Source organism: Grampus griseus, assembly GCF_964374135.1.
Source record: "Grampus griseus genome assembly, chromosome: 11".
Taxonomy (NCBI): Eukaryota; Metazoa; Chordata; class Mammalia; order Artiodactyla; family Delphinidae; genus Grampus; species Grampus griseus.
Window position 1 is genome coordinate 24,142,709 of NC_139005.1, and position 17,367 is coordinate 24,160,075.

Genomic DNA, 17,367 nt, shown 5'->3' on the forward strand with positions numbered 1-17,367 from the left:
CCAGGACTTTAATTCTTCCAATTAAAAAAAATTTTTGGATGTTGAGCAAAGCTCTCTGACTTCCAAAAGATTTAAGAGGGGGGTCCTGTGAACATGGTGAGAACAGTTCTTATTTTTTCTCTGATGACAAACAGCAAGAGAAAGCATCCTGGTGACCTCTGCCTTCCCAGAAGAGGCAATTTCTTAAAACTTGGTCTTTTCCTTATTTCTTTATAGGCTTTGGAGCCCTCAAAATAAATGTCTGAGGTGAAAGCACTAAATATGGGAAAGGACAGCCTAAATCCAATAAGAGCATCTACGATGGGCTCCCTGTCACGCAGTTGCCCTCTCCTGCTGCTTATCAGCCCACCTTTTGGGAATTTATCACCATCCCACTGTCATTTAAAGAAACGGCATGGGGACTTCCCTGGTGGCACAGTGGTTAAGAATTCGCCTGCCAATGGAGGGGACACGGGTTCAACCCCTGGTCCGGGATGATACCACATGCCGCGGAGCAACTAAGCCCGTGCGCCACAACTTCTGAAGCCCACGCTCCACAACTACTGAAGCCTGTGTGCCTAGAGCCCGTGCTCCACAACAAGAGAAGCCAACGCAACGAGAAGCCCGCGCACCGCAACGAAGAGTAGCCCCTGCTCACCGCAACTAGAGAAAGCCCGCGCGCAGCAACGAAGACCCAACGCCGCCCAAAATAAATAAATAAATAAATTTAAAGGAATGCATGTATTGATATAATACTTTCCAAGTTCACTGACTACAAAAATTTTTCTCTCTCTTTTTTTTTCAAACCAGAAACAGAACATAAGTTCACAATGAACTCTCAAAAACAGAAACAAGCTGTGAGAAGGGAAGTAAAGAGAAACAAATATAAATACTACGAGGGAAAAAAAGGTCTTTAGCATGCCTTGTGCTCCAAGCTTAGGACAGGGCTTTGTGGTCGGGCACTGGCAGCGAAGAGGCTTTGTGTTAACAGAGTCCCAACCTGTCCAGGAAGGGGATTGCTGACATCTATAGTGATTTGCTGAATCTATTACCACTCACAGTCCTCCACCTGGAAAATGTGTCATATTGTTTACTCCTGGTAATAGTAAAGATCTGCTAGCAACAGCCCCTCCCTCTGGGCATCTGATTAAGTTCACCTAATCATGAGCAAGCATTACATTATTTATGAAACAAAGCTGAATTTCATAAAAAAGATTCTTTAAGCAGGTCAAGAAAAATTTATCACTTTTAATTTTGATTTTTATATAGATGTAGACATTTTCTTAAAACATATACTCTTCTCTTGTTTACTGAAGACCTATGCAAGGATGAAACTTATTTTTGTGTGTTTACTTTTTAAATAAACTTGTTTAAATGAGCTTGGGTCTAATTCAACCCTGAGGGCTCCAAGAGGGGAATTCTCTATTAGAAAGATGAATAATTTAAGAGATGTCTATGTTGCTACATCAATTGTCAGGATAAATTAAGTGTGTCTTGACTTTGACGCCTACAGGTATGTTTTACAAAAGTTCTGGTAGTGATTATTCCCTTCCCCATGTAAAGAACCTTGACAAAAGCTTCACTGAAAGGGAGAAGAGTGGTAATTTTCAGGCCTGTTTTTTTTGTTTGTTTGTTTGTTTTTGCGGTACGCGGGCCTCTCACTGTTGTGGCCTCTCCCGTGTGGAGCACAGGCTCCGGACGCGCAGGCTCAGCGGCCGTGGCTCACGGGCCCAGCTGCTCCGCGGCATGTGGGATCTTCCCAGACCGGGGCACGAACCCATGTTCCCTGCATCGGCAGGCTGACTCTCAACCACTGCGCCACCAGGGAAGCCCCAGGCCTGTTTTTTTAAGACCAGTGTGAACAGCCACTGGATTTTCTTTCTCAGTCTTACTCAACATTTATATTGTATATGGGGGCTCTCTCACTATTTCCTTATTATTATGTATTAAAATTTCACTGAGTTAAATTTTTAAAATTTATTATAGGGAAAATGTATAATATCGTCAAATAGTTCTGGGGTATAAGCAAGTTTATTCTTTCTCTTTAAAAAAGAAATCTAGGCATAGAGATATAATTCTATAAGCTGAAGAGAATATTTTTCAAGTACTGTATGATTTATATTCTCAATTTATATTCTCTATGATTTATATTCCCATTTGAGCATTGAAGGGCTTCTTACTTTTTATCTGGTGGCCTTTCCTTAAGCAGAATTAATAAAGTAGGTAGTTAAGGACATTATTATTCTCCTCCATTCCCAGGCAACTTATCTCTGAAGCATGAATATCAGCAACATGTTAACAGGAAATCATCACTGTGAGGGAACAGTTGCCTAAGTGAAAAACAGAAGGCAGGAGCAAAAGAAAATGGGTCTAAAAAAACCTAGCATGTATTAATGATACTTTACATTTTAGAGTGCTTTCCTATATACTATCTCATTTAACCTTCTAATTCTTCAAGTAGAATTATTTTACTATTTTAAAGTTGAGGAATGGGAGGATGGGAGAAATTAAAGAAAAAATAAATTACTTTTTTAAAAAAAGAAATATTTTCAGGAGTTGTGTTCTTAAGTGTTAAAAGTCAGATGGTTCCTGTAAATCTATTTATTTTCCCAAACAATCCATGAGTCATTCAACCTTCAGCAAATAAATATACTGCTATCAATTAGACCTTCCATTCAGAATAATTTCCCTTTCTATCCTTGGGCCAGTCCATTCAGCTGTGATCCTATACAAACTACTTCTCAGTGACAGAAGTGAAATAAAGTCAATACTCAGGAAACGTGGCTGAGATTCTTCTTCGCTGGGAAAACTTGTCTCCTGCCATACAAAGTACTCATGGTATCTCTAAAAAGCACAGTATCATGGGAAGCTATTTGGAACTAACAACATCCAGTAAGTGTTTAAGGCACAGATACATGCTCTCCCATCTACTGTTCTTAAGCTTCAATCTCAACTAAAGATCCATAGAGATAAGATGTATATGAATAAAGTTTAGTTTTATATTTTATTCAGTCATTTACTTTAAATTTTGTACAATCTGTTCAAAAGTTAAGAATTCTATTACTTTTTCATTATTAGAGTACCTTCTAAGGCATTTCATTGTTCAAGCAAGACTGTATGTATCATGTGCTCCCCTTTGCAATTTCCTTTCAGAATATACACACCCTGATTTATTTATCTGACTTTCATTCCACACATTAATTTATTTGAGGTTAAGTATGCTAAGGTCAGATGTTTATTTTCTATTTTTTCTATTTCCTGTTGAGAAAAAAAAAGAATCCAAAAGAAAAACATGACTGGGAAAAAATTTCAACCATGAGATCCAAATTTCACAGAACTAAAAAATACCCAAAGTCAACTTCATTTCAGGAGTCAGCAGCAGCTGCAGCATATTTTCATTCATTCTAGTCCCTGCCATTTCTCAAGTGCCTGATTTTAAAATTTGAATCATCATGTCATTAAAGTGCACCAGAATGACATTGATCATTTACCAGTCTGCTTCTTTAATTGTCTGAAATCGCCATTAACACCCAGCAGCAAGTCTTGCCACTTTATTTTTGTACCGTACTCCTTCCCATCCATTAGACAGTCTTGGAAAAAAACTTCAAATGCAATTTAGGGAAGTATGACACACTCCAGTGAGGGGCCAACTGAATTACCTGATCTCTCACAATGGATGACCTCTAGTAGAGATCCAGGAGGACTCTGCCCAGTTGATTTTTCAAAACAATTTAGAGTAAAACCATGCCTTCAGGAAATGACTCATTTTAAGTGGCTGAATTTTCCTGATTCCTGAGAATTTTCCTCTGGAGGTTGGGAAATGTATTGAATTAAATACTTCCTTGCACTTTTTTTTTTTTTGCGGTACGCGGGCCTCTCACTGTTGTGGCCTCTCCCGTTGCGGAGCACGGGCTCCGGACGCGCAGGCTCAGCGGCCATGGCTCACCGGCCCAGCCACTCCGCGGCATGTGGGATCTTCCCGGACCGGGGCACGAACCCGTGTCCCCTGCATCGGCAGGCGGACTCTCAACCACTGCGCCACCAGGGAAGCCCCTTCCTTGCTCTTTTAAATAGAAAATAGTGAACGTATTTTACCTTTTCTCAAGGGCTTGGGGTGACCATGGTGAACTTTGGTTTTTGCGGCAGATGAATGGGAAATTACTTTGGTGGAGTGGAAATATAACTGTGATTGGAGTCAGAAGCCATGGGTGACTTTCTTGCTGTGTGATTTTGAACTTATGTCTGTGTTTTAGTTGCTCTCTCTATAACAATAAGGTCCATAACATATTAATCCTCTGTGTGAACAAATAGGATGGTGGATATAAGATGTCCACCCTCATACCTGATACACTCCATACATTTGATGTTCTGGGGTTGGCTACAGGACCTCTGGGTGGGTGTACTTGGCTCTCTCCACAGCCCTAATGAACCCATGCCAGCAGGAAGCTGCCAGCTCTCTTTTCATGTGGATTTCTCATCCTCCAAAAAATCATTCTCCTCACTGCTAAGGCCTCTGACTTGCTTCCATCAGTCAAAATAACCTCCATTATTTCTTCATCACTAACCCAATGCACACTCAGGTTGTCTTGTATCCATCCGTTTGTCCCACACCGCAGGTGCTCAGCTGTGAAGGACATTTGGCCTTCTTCATTTTAAGAATGTAGGAATGTTCCTTGTCAAGCACTCACTCCAACAAAGTCTGTCAATCTTTCATCATCTGAAGCAAATGATCCTCACGGGCACCAGAGCAATTTCCTCCAAGCCTTTCCGATACGCTCAACACCAAACGGAATTCCCGACACGCACAATTTTAAGAGCTACATCCAAGGTTGTAAGGAGATTCAAAGTCTTATGTGACAGATCAATGTGCTCATAGAATCTTTATTGTAATAACACTTCGCAGCATGGATAGCACTCTGGCTGTTAGATTGACTTAGAAAAAAAAGACAGTGGTGGGTAGGAAGGGTGTGTCCATGTCTGCAGTTAATAAGTGCCAACCAAGGACATCATGAGGGGTGGGGAGGGAAAGGCGTGTGTATCCTGAAGATCCACCTCAGGAATTGGGGGTCACCACTGGCATGTAATGGGAATGGGCAGTAGCTAGGGGTGTTAGATGTGTGTAAGCATATTAGAGGGTGGAAACTGCAGTGGAGAAAAATGAAGCGAAGCAGAGGAACAGGGTATGCTGGGGTTGGCAGGGAGAGCAGGGTAGGCCTCGCAGACAAGATGACATCACCTGAAGAGTCCTGAAGGGAGGCAGGGAAGCAGCCATTTAGAGAAGGAGGGGAAGTGTTCTGGGAAGAAGGAAGGACAAATACAGAGTCTCTGTAATAGGTGTGAATGAAAAATGTTCCCTGCCAGTATCAGTAAACAAAGGATGTTGCAGCCATCTAGCCATCACATTACAGCCACCCAGATGGTGAGCCCTGAGGGAACTCTGGATAGAAACAGGATGCCCACCATCTAGCAGTCGGCAGCTGCAGCCACCCCCAATGGTGCACCCCAAGGAGACTCAGGAAGAGAAAGCACAGGATACTGGCCCCAGATAGCTCAGGTGCATATCAAAGGAGTGATTTCAGTGAGCCCAGACTCTTGCATCTTCCCACACACAGAAAAGCACTAAATTCCTTAACCTGAGATAACTGGTTTTCTTTGATTAACAGTAATCTTTTGATGTTCTGACTACCTGGTCTGTGTTGCAAAAACCCTTATACATCCTGGATCCGCCCACTTGCTTCTTCGGAGCAGTCTCTCAGAGTTATCTGAGATGCTGTGTCTTGGGCTTAAGTTCTCAGTTTTGTCCCCGGAATAAAATGTAACTCTCAACTTTTAGGTCATGCATTTTTTTTTCCAATTGCCATAAGAATGTGACGACTGGTGTGTGCCTGGAGCCCCGTCTGGCTGGAGCTGAGACAGCAAGAGGTGTAGTAGGAGGTAAGGTCTGAGAGGCAGCGGGACCAGACGGTGCAGGACGTGGAGACCACTGCACGGGGCCCTGATTCTCAGAGCAAGCAGAACGTTCTGAGCACAGGATTACTATGAACTTCCCTGTGGCTGCTGGGTTGAGAACAGACTGAAGGAGGGGAGGAAGGAGAAGTGAAAATGGGGGAAACCAGAGAACACTGCAGTAATCCAGGTGAGAGATGATGGGCAGTGGAGGTGGAGAGAAGTGGTCCGATTGGGGGTGTATTAATAACATTCACCGAGTTTATCATGGCCAGGTATTCAGACACTGCTTTACACCTTGTATGTGAATTATTCCAGCCCTATGAGGTAGGTAACACCACTCTTCTCATTTTAACAAAAAATCTAAATGATATTCTGTTGAACTGTCATATTTACTTATATAAGAAATCATCAATTAAGCCAGTGTAGTGGGTGCTGTCTTATACCACCCAGATACCCCTCAAGTGTGAGCACTTGACAGCTCACAGCTGAGTTCTTCTCTGGGCATTGCTTTACCCGAGGCTACTCTTCTCTGCCTGGGGCCAGTGATTGGTTGATAGCGGGTATAAAGGTTCCATCTCTTTCATGACAACTCTGAGGGGCCACCCCATCTCCAGAGCTCCCTAAGGGCTCCTCTGAGCCCCTGCGAATGCACTGTATCTCTCCTTCCCCCTCTGCCCATCTTGCTTCCCTGGCGTTCCAGAGAGCACTCCTTAATGAACTTCCTGCTTGCTAATCTCTGCCTTGGATTTTGTTTCCTGGGGAACCGCAGTGAGGTTTTGAAGTGAAATGGTGGTTTAAGGCAGAAAAAAGAGAGAGCAGATGTTTTTGAATATAAATTATAGAACTTTCATTTTGAAATATAGTCCGTAAGTATGGCCACAATATGACTAAAATTCTAGTTTTCTAAATGAATTTCTAAATCAATTTCTTGGATTTAGTGAAAAAAGCTGCTAAACTTAATTAACACAAAATATACATAGTGAGAATATAATTTCATCAACAAAAAGGAACAAACATGATTTCAATTGTGCTACCGGAAAACATATTTAGACATTTATAAATAAAAGTACCACACCAACGGAAGAACCCCTCTCCACTTGTTAAACTTGGTTAACAAATGGTATTGGAATTTTCGGTCTTTCCAGAAATATATGGCAGCTGGTATCTAAGGCCACCTGTAGTCATGAGAGTTATTTTAAATGTTCATTCAAAATAGCCTGGGTAAAGAAGGACTTCTTAAATAATCATTAAATCCTGATTAAAAAAAAGGTCAAACTCTACCAGTTTTATAGACAACATTTTTCAAAGGAATTATAATAATCTTATTGATATACTCAGGACATCAATGAGCAGTGGGTTCATTAGACATAGTTAGATTTTTTTACATTCTAACAATATGGCTTTCTTCAATAATCATTGTCTTATTACTTTCTTCTCCCACATACACTTCTTATAGTCTAATGGAGTCTCTTTGTAGACTTCCAGTTATCCACACAGGAGGGAATACAAAGAATGAGAGCAGTGGGTACCGTTATCATGAAAAGTCTCTATTTTATGCATTAAAAAATTCCAATCAGAAAGATTTTAGCTTCTCCTTTCCCACGAGTTAGCCAATTAAATATCAATTGTAGACTTCTTTTGTACAGGAGTTTTAAAAGTACATTTCTTTCCTTTTAGTTATACCAATAAGAAGAGCCTGGTCAGGGACTTCAACCGCCCCCATGAACACAGTTTTCTTTCCCTTCAGATTTCCTATTTAAAACATCAACAGCAGATACATTAGGAGTGGACAAGGCCCCTCTAAGGATACCAAGGCTGCCCAAACACACCTGAGTTCCCTCAGGGCAGGGTAATGCACCTCCTACTCAATAGGACTTATGGGAGGGGGGACACCTTAGATGATTTCTGTGTATTTCATGTGAAACCATACCTGTGAAAAGAAAATAGCTATCTGGGTGACTGAGGATCACAGCCCTTTTATAAGGATGAAATCCTGCATGTGGCTGATATCCAACCACCAGGGGCGCATCAGCTAGTCTAGGTATGACAGGGGCTTACTGTAGAGGCTGGAGGGAAAAGGACATCTAAGTGAACAAATGTTCAGTGAAACATGGGGCATTTTCCTGCTGACAGTGAAGAGACTTTGTTGATCCACCTGAACAAAGGTGAACTCTATTCTCATTCCCAGGTTCAGGGTTTTTGATGACCAGCCCGTATTAACCAACCAGTAATTGAGCCTTGCAAGAAATCTAATTATAAGATGAAAAACAATTTCCATGAGACTCTATCACCTATAATGAAGACTCTTTTAAAAGTCTCTTAATTGTGTCATCAGATTTGCAGATGTTCTCTGTTCTCTGTAAAACATATTGGTGGATGCCTATAACATAATAAACCTTCTCTATAAGCCTGGGCCCTTCTGCTCCCTTAAGTTAAGCTACATGACTGCTAAGAGCCAGTTGTTCTTATTAACAGATTTATTCTAGTTGTTTATTGCAATTGCACAATATAATGAAATACCCTGCAAACTGATAAAATATAAAAGTAAAAAACAGAGTTGTGATTTTTATGAAAACTAAAAAATACTCTGGAAATACTCAAAAAAGGGAAGTCACTCAAAAAAATTGCCGTTGAATTCGATGTAAGATTAATTGTAAAAGGCTGGAGGAGAAAAACCAGAAAAATCTCAGATAGCCTGTACATTTTGATTCCACTTTAAAAATGATCACGACAGAAATGAACTGTGGTTGTATTTTTTGCAGATTCTAATCAGTAGACTCTTACTCAAAGAAAAAACTTGGTTTGACATTAGAAGACTTGGTGAATGGACATACACGTAAAATTTTAGGGTACAATAAAACATTCAAGAGTGCACATGATTTGTTTTATGATTCTTCACTTTTAACTGACTTTTTAAGGTAATCAACAAGCTACCGGCCAAGTACACATTCAATATCTTCTGCACTTTATTTGGGCAGGGCCACTATCTTTTCTTTTGGGCTTACTGAATGAGTCATTTCATGGGAGTTTCTGTATAGGAAGAGCTGAATGGCTGGGTGGATTTTCTGTTAGGGAACCATTGACCGAAACCGCCCACCCTGGCCAGGCACGTTAATAAGTGCTTGCATGAGTTGTCTCACAACAGGAGGTCCCGATAAGGAACACAGTGCTGCCACCAAAAACTAACCAGGAGAATTCAGGAGGGGCCGAAAGGAGGGAGGGAGGAGATGCCATAGTATGTCCTGCCCACATCCCAGAAACCCTCATGCTAGAATCCACCTTGGCTGAGAGAGACGCACACCACCTGGAAGGACCCTGAGTCAGACCAAATGTGGGCACAAACAAGATGATTGGCCAGAGACAACCTGGAAAGCTAACCCATTACCATAAAACCTAAGACTGCGAGCCACATGGCAGAGCAGTTCTCTTGGGTTCCCTTACCCTGCTGCTCTCTGCCTGGGCGCCCCTTCCCAATAAAGTTTTTTACTTTGTCAGCACGTGTGTCTCCTCGGGCTATTCATTTCTGGGTGTTAGACAAGAGCCCACTTCCGGACCTGGGAAGGGGCCCCTCTTCCAGTAACATTTCTACTCCCATCATACGCGGTGAAAATAGTAGAAACCTTGTCGAGAGTAACTCAATGGTCAGAAAGCTGTGAAGGCATATGGTAGCTCCACCAGTGGTGTTCTGATTTTCCAGCATAAACAATCCCAAACTTTTAACACCCCATTAGGTATAAATATGAGAGCCACTCCTCACAGAAAGGAAAGCTTACATTTGTGTTTATGGAGGATTTAAGGAAAGTATTCTGACAACTTTCTTTGATGATTTGGGTCTTAATCTGACTCTGTATCCTCAGCTGCAGCATTTTTCAGGGGAGATCTCCCTTGTACTACAGAAATATAATACCTGAGGTGCACCAAAATGGAGAAGTCAGTCAGTGGTATTTTTACATTTAAAAAATAGAATAAAGTTAAAAAGCAGAAGAATATTCGTGTCATATATAATTACCAATTTAATACAGTGTTATTTTTAGAACTGTAAGCCAGCCAAAAAGATATCGGTATAGATACAACCCTAATGACCAATATCACCATTGCCTTTGGAACCTATACAGTCATTACAACAGGAATGAATAACTGTTGGGGCTGATTTCAGATAATACCACCTTTAATCCTGCATTTCCCTAATCATTCTCTTTATTACTGTTGCAGACGTGGAAAACATCAAGATACACCAAAGGTGAAGTAGGGTGGAGCAGTTGGGAAGGGAGGAATCCCTGTGTTAGCAACCTCCACAGAGAAGGAGTTATATTTAAGGAAGGGCAGTCTTCCAGTCATCTAGGATAAATAATCATCAAAATGATGAATGGTCCCAGTATTTTCCTTTTCTAACACAAAGAGTGACAATTTACTTAAATTAAAAAAACAAAAAACAAAAAACACCACATCCATTGAAATTTCACCATGGAGGTATCCATAACAAAAATGATGATACTTTAAATCAGAAATATTTTGAGCCTGGTCTGAGATGATGAAATATTTCACTAATTACTATGTAGTATATTCTTAGCTTTAACTGTCTTTACCCCATTTCTCAAGGACAAGTTTCTTCCACAAGGACAGTTGCTGAAGCAAACATTTACTTTTATTGACGGTGGAAGTCCCAACCAGCTACTGTAATTTTGTAAGGTCAGCTGGCGGAGAGTTTTGCTTAATTTACACCTTTTCCCCAAGCTGTACCTTAAGGTCTGCCTTATTTTTCTGTTTGAACTTCACAGAAAATAGTCTGTTCGAATGAAACAAATTTTAAAAGATACTGATATACTTCCCTCCAACCAATATTTTTCAGGCAAACTTACTGCTCTTTTCTTCCCTTTAAGAATGCCACCTAAAATCATGAAACGCTAATTAATTATTAAAGCCCAAACACGCTTTATTTGCTTAAATGTCCCTTGAAGGAACATGCCTTTTTAAAAAAATTTTTATTTTATATTGAGAATAGTTGATTAACTATGTTGGGTTAGTTTCAGGAGTACAGAAAAGTGATTCAGTTATACATATACAGATATCTATTCTTTTTCAAATTCTTTTTCCATTTAGGTTATTACAGAATATTGAGCAGAGTTCCCTGTGCTATGCAATTGGTCCTTGTTGGTTATCCATTTTAAATATAGCTGTGTGTACATGTCAATCCCAAACTCCCAATCTATCCTTCCCCTCCAACCTTCCCCGTTGGTAACGATAAGTTTATTGCCTAGGTCTGTGAGTCTGTTTCTGTTTTGTAAATATGTTCATTTGTATCATTTTTGGGGGGGTCCGGGGGGGAACATGCCTTTTTAAAAATAACATTTCCTCATTTCAAAAATAATACATGCTCATCGTGGAACTCTGAAGCACAGTAGAAAGTATAAAGAAAAAAATTAAACCGTAATCTCAACAACCAGAGATAAGCACTGGAAATATCTGCATAAACTGGCTTGCAGTGAAGAATATGATTCGTTATTAAATCTTTTTTTTTTTTTTTTGCGGTACACGGGACTCTCACTGTTGTGGCCCCTCCCGCTGCGGAGCACAGGCTCCGGACGCGCAGGCCCAGTGGCCATGGCTCACGGGCCCAGCCGCTCCGCGGCATGTGGAATCTTCCCCGACTGGGTCACGAACCCGTGTCCCCTGCATCGGCAGGCAGACTCTCAACCACTGCACCACCAGGGAAGCCCCTTTATTAAATCTTTAAAAATGTCTTCTATTTCTTAATAAAAACTTCTTTCCTCAATAAAAATCTTTGTTACAATTATTCCTCTTGAATTTATATTTCTTGTTATCTTTGGAAAAGTATTTAGCAGGGAACTTGATGTGTACAGTTTAAAATTTTTACCATACTGAATACTAAACAACAGGTCCTAAAGTCTAAAAGATTTGATTGATGAACAACGTACTTAGGTAGAACACTGTTCAAAAGGATAACTTTAAAAATTAGGTCAGTTACTTTAAGGATGACAATTTCAAACTAAGCTTTGAGACAATCCTTAGAGGGAACTTCAGTGAAATGTATGATTTGTTTGGTACACATATTTTAGAGCATGTCCCAAAGTGGAACAGTAACCGAAAATTCAGCCAAATGTGGGACATACTGCAGAGGCATGGAAACCTCTTTGAAAAACTCCTGTGAGCTTCACATTATTCAATAAAGGAGAGGATTTGCCCACATTGGGAGATTCCAAGGCTGTGTTTGCTTATCACGCCTCCACACGTTTCAGGTTAAATACATTTACTATCTGGGATCTCTCAGGGAAGACTACCTTGAAAGTCAGAGTTGCAATTTAAAAGAGTACCTAAGAGCAATGCAGACAGCTGCTGGTAACGCAGACCTTAAATTTGAATTTCCCTTAAAAGTCATCTCTAAAGCCATGTTTGGTATATTCTCTTTCAGTGGATGAGTATAAGGAGAGTGTCAGGGCTGTTCATATTTTAAATTAAAAAAAAATTTTAAAACATTAGAAAAGCATATACTGTATATATATATTTATGTATATACATACCTTATTAACATATTCCCAATACGGTAGTCAAGTGTCTCCTCATTTTCCTTCTCTTTAATACAATTATCAGAGTATTTTATTTTATACTCCAATGTCTTTATAGAAACCCTCTTAGATATTTATGTAAAGAGGGAAGCCTAAATTGGGAGGAATTCACTGGAGTAAATATCCTGAGAACTTACGAGTATGTTTTTGACAACCAACTCTTATTGGTCTGTATATGTGTATTCAACTGTGTCACTTCACTGCATAATGTGTAGCAATGGAAATTTTTACAAGAAAACACTAAAAGTTAAAAGCAAGGTAGACTTAGACTCAAACACTGAGCCCAAAGACTTGGAGTCCCAGATCTATACCATCTCCAAGGAGATGTTCACTGTCAAGAGAAACAAACAACCCCCCAAATACTGGGAGGGGTGAGTGAAATAAACAAGGGCCTAAGAAACACAACAGCCGACACCCATCTGCTGCTTACTTGAGGGCCGTTCTGTAGTGGTAGATGGCTTCCCTGTTCCGACCCTGGTCCTTCAGGAAATTGGCGTAGTTGTAGTGAACCTTGGCATTGTGGGGCAGAGTCTGAACTCCAGACCTAAAAATTAATAAATTTTAAAAAATGAGTAACAAAGAGTACTGCTTAAGAATGTTGTCAGTTTCTTTCATGTTTTACTCACAGTTTCATGAACCTGTATTTGAAATGTCCATTGCATCCATCAAGGCCAAGTCTTCCAAAATTTGTGGATTATATGAGTTACTAAACATGTTTCTGTGGAAAACAGTGAAGGCTGTGCACAACTGTGCACAACTAAACAAACACGCTGACTGCACATGAAGCAGAGGTGGCAGGATGTGGTAAGAGATGAGTCTTTGGGGGAACAACCCAGCATGCTCAGGTTAATTCAGTTTTTTCCCTCCTTCCTTCATTTATAGCCTTCCTTTTTTTAAAAAAAAAATTGAGATTGTCTATAAAAATAAATCATTACAAGAGGGATGACTGTAGACTGACTTCCCTACTAAGGTTTACTGGAGATAAACGCTTCCCATGTAATAAACCAGGGCTAATTAAAAAAAAAATACAGGTATGATTATTCTACAAGTTGCAGATAAGGAAAGGAGGTTTTGCTCAGAAAGGTTAAAAACTTTGCTTAAGTGGTGAGTGTGTTAGTGTGCTCGAGCTGGTAAAACAGGATACCTGGGGAGCCCCAGAGGGTAACACTGAAGCTTTATAGATGACACAAGGAGGAAGACATGCTGTCGTTTGTAACTGCCTCACAAAGTCACCCTGCACGAGATCAGATAGCTGGTAACTGGCAGGGACGGGATTCTGACCCAAGGACTTTGCTCCTAGAGTCCCTGTTCCCTTACCTGCAAGGAGGTGGTGGCAGGGGTAGATGGGTTTGGGGGCTGTCTGGAAAGAAAACTCCTGGAACCTACATGGGTTAAATGCTGGAATGGGGGAGGTGATGACAGAGAGGAAGCAGAAAGGATAACAACCTAGTTTCCGGCAACTGAACTTTAAATGCCCTTCCTCTTCTAGGTGACATATTTTCATTTAATTTTTAATTCAAAGGTAAGAACACTAGGGGAACACCATACAAATTAAACCTGTTAGGATAATACGTCAGGGTATTGTAACCTTTGTTGAAATAACAGCCCCTTAACGTTATAAACCAAGAAAAAAAAATGGTGTTTAATTCAAAAAGAAATAAATTAAAATGTTCAAAGGCAAAAAAAAGCCCAGTCCCTTAGGACCAGCAAAGACTGTTCCACCTAAAATCCACTGGCCAAGTGCGTGAGGAACTCTCCAGAGGAGAGAATTTACAGGGAGTGTGGGCAGCTAGCAACCAACCCAAGGGCAGCATCACGTGACAGCAGCAGACTTCACCTTACACAGAGCTGTTATGGTGATGTCAAATGCACGGCAGTAGCTAGGATGTTTTGTTGTGTGTGGGGTGCGGCTGGAAACAGATGGGCTGTAAATCTGTATTAACAGCAGTTAGACCCCAGATCCTCTTCCCCACCAGGCACATCCAGGTGACTATTTCCTCTATTCTTTCCCCATCCCAGCAAAAGGCAGGACGTTTACTCTCTAGAAAAGTTGAATCAGAGAGATCAGGAACAACAGGTACAGTCGAGGGCCAGAAGAGCTGTACCTCCAAGGTAGATTAAGTGAAAATATATATTCTGAACAGTGGAATCTCCCTCACCCCATTATACCCATGTAAAACTCTGCATACTGGAAGCCAGGATTGGACTCCGCGGAGGAGATTGGAGGAATCCTCTCACTGGAAATCACTGACCCAAGACAAAAGATTTACAAATGCTGCCATTTGGATGCCAGTGAAATCATCAATCTCCTTCAATTACCTTATGGCGAAGCTCACCAGCTAACACACAAAGCTAGAATTTTAATATAACATTTCAAATGGACATTACCCAAAGTACATTAGGTCATGGGGGCAGGACCAAGTTCAGAGTGATAGTAATGGCTTTTTAAAAAATCCAATTTCTATACAGGAAAGTGTCTGATTTTTCTATGCAGAACTAAATAGTGCATGGTACAGGGAGATTTTAAAGTAACTTTGATTTCAGCATAGATATAACTGGCATATTTACTGGAATTGATCCTCCCTTCTGTGTGATTAGCATAGCTGCTCTACTATGTTTCACCCGAGTTCAGCCTGTGGAAAAGCGTCCTTGCTAAGATGAGGGCATTGTTCAGTGATGGCAGGATGGAAGTAATAATATTTGTAGCAGGCAAGCAGGCATGGGTGGAGTAACTGAAATTCTAAGAACACACTGCTTTTCCCATTGTTGTTTTTGACCTTTACGTTCTCTCTGTGATATTTTACTGCTACGTTTTTCCAGTCTCTCATTTTACAATAAACAGTTTGTGAAAAAAAGGAAAATAAACAATTGACCAAAGGCAAAACTTTCCAGGTCACTCTGACTGGCCAAGTTGCTCCCTCCTTCCGGGGTCAGCCTCATCAGTTTGCTTTTGGGATGCTGTGATTGAGTCGTCCCAACTGTCTTAACAGAACGTGCAGCCTTACACATATTTACTCCATAAGGAAATGTAGGATTCATAAGTTATGGGGCTGGATCCCAAATCCTATTAATAACTACAACAAGGATTATGAATTAAGGTCTCCCTTCGAACTCAGGATCTTAATTCATGCACTTTGCATTTCTCCCTCACACCTCTCGTTTGCAGAAGACTTGAAAAATAACAGAGCTATCAAGCCACTTCTATCAGGTATCTCTCCAAGTTTGTAGAACATCAGTTTGTTTTGTTGGCATTACTGGAACAATAGGTCAGGAGAATCACCCCCAAATTCCTGATTAGAAAACAAACATTTAAAAAAAAATGTTCAGCCAGAGGTTAACAGGAAAGGAAAGTAAGAATTTATGGCTCTCCTCAATTGTGACCCTGTTTAACCTGAGGTTTCCAATGCCACAGTCAGGTTAGCCAGTGCTTATGGAGGCTCATTTTGAATCAAGTGCTGAGCTAAGCATCCATTTCCATGGGCTACCTCCTCTCACCCTTTCAACAACCTATCCGATGGGTAGTATTACTGTACCTCCCATATGATGAGGAAATTGAAGCTCAGAGAGCTTAAGACCATTTTCTAAGGTTACAGACTAAGTAGTTGAGCAGAGATTTCAACCAAGATCAATATAAGGTCACAATCATTCCTGAAGTCGGTCAACGTTTGATAAACCAAAAAGGTACCGCAAGATACTAGAAACATTAGAATTTCACTAGTAAACAAACTATGGCCTGATGGGCCACAGACACATCAATGTGTTTACCTTTTTACATAGATGTCTTTGGCTTCTTTCCCGAGACAATGGCAGAGCAGCTGCAAAAGAGACCATAGGGCCCACAAAGCCTCAAATATTTACAGTCTGGCCTTTACGAAGGAATTTGCCAATCCCTGGTTTATGTTCTCTGCCCTGGGAGGTCTGCTTATCTCTCTGGCTCAGCAATTCAGAGAGGAGGAAAGAGAAATGTATTTCCTACAGGGAGGGAAGAAGATCTAGGCCATAAATTCTTAACTGGTGGTCCACGGATCACTTAAATAGTTCATGAATGGGATTAAGAGAGACCCCAAACTGGATGCAAAAGAAAACATGCTGGCTTTGTCTTTCTAAGTATTTTGAAGATTTGGGGGCGTGGGAAGAAAAGATTTCATCAAATTGTGTTATTTTGGTACCAAAATATAAAAGTCTGGGCTATCACTAGAAGCTATGCACTTACCCTCTCCTCAGGTTAGATAGCAGAATAATCTCCTGTTCTGGGAACTAAAGAAAACGTACCTTGCAGCTATGATTATGAACATCTCTCATTCTGTCTCTGTCTGTCTCTGTCTCTCTGTCTTTCTCTGTTTATATTGGGATTAGCTTAAGTTAGAAAACATAAAGCAAAACACAGGTGTGGTGAAGTAGATGTATTCTTTGGCTTTTACATCAGATTTGGGTTCAAACCTGACACCTCCTTTTCACAGCGATTTCGTCTTGGACAAACTACTCTCTCTCTGAGCCTCTGATGAGACACAAGTGCTGGGTTCTTGTGCTTTTGTGTGTGAGGTTTTTGCCAATAAAAGTACAAAGCTGTGAGGGGGATCTTCCATCTGTAGCTCCTAAAAATACATCACTCAGTGGGATCTTTTTTGTGACAGGAGGCCTCAGCTGGAAACCCTGGAATTTGACTGAAATTTGGATTGTCTCTAACACAAAGGTCTGTCCTAAGATATTCTGTAAGATCGTTCATAGTATTGCCAAGCACAACCACTCCATATAATTAGAGAGGCCTCAACGAGACCATATGACCTAGGATGGTCAATGGGTTGATAGTCTGGAAGAGAGGAGAAAACAGAAACAGGGCCTCTGTCAAGGACAT

General features: G+C 40.7%; 1 protein-coding gene across 2 annotated transcripts in view; it reads right to left on the reverse strand.

The window, feature by feature from the left end:
- Positions 1-17,367, reverse strand: part of TMTC1 (transmembrane O-mannosyltransferase targeting cadherins 1) — a gene marked incomplete at its 5' end in the record, with an annotated part of 260,055 nt that overhangs the window by 53,899 nt on the left and 188,789 nt on the right. For both annotated transcript variants that reach the window (XM_082666290.1, XM_082666289.1), the window contains one exon: positions 12,943-13,056. In XM_082666290.1, coding sequence (XP_082522416.1) covers positions 12,943-13,056 — 114 coding nt within the window. The remainder of the gene's footprint in view (positions 1-12,942; positions 13,057-17,367) is intronic.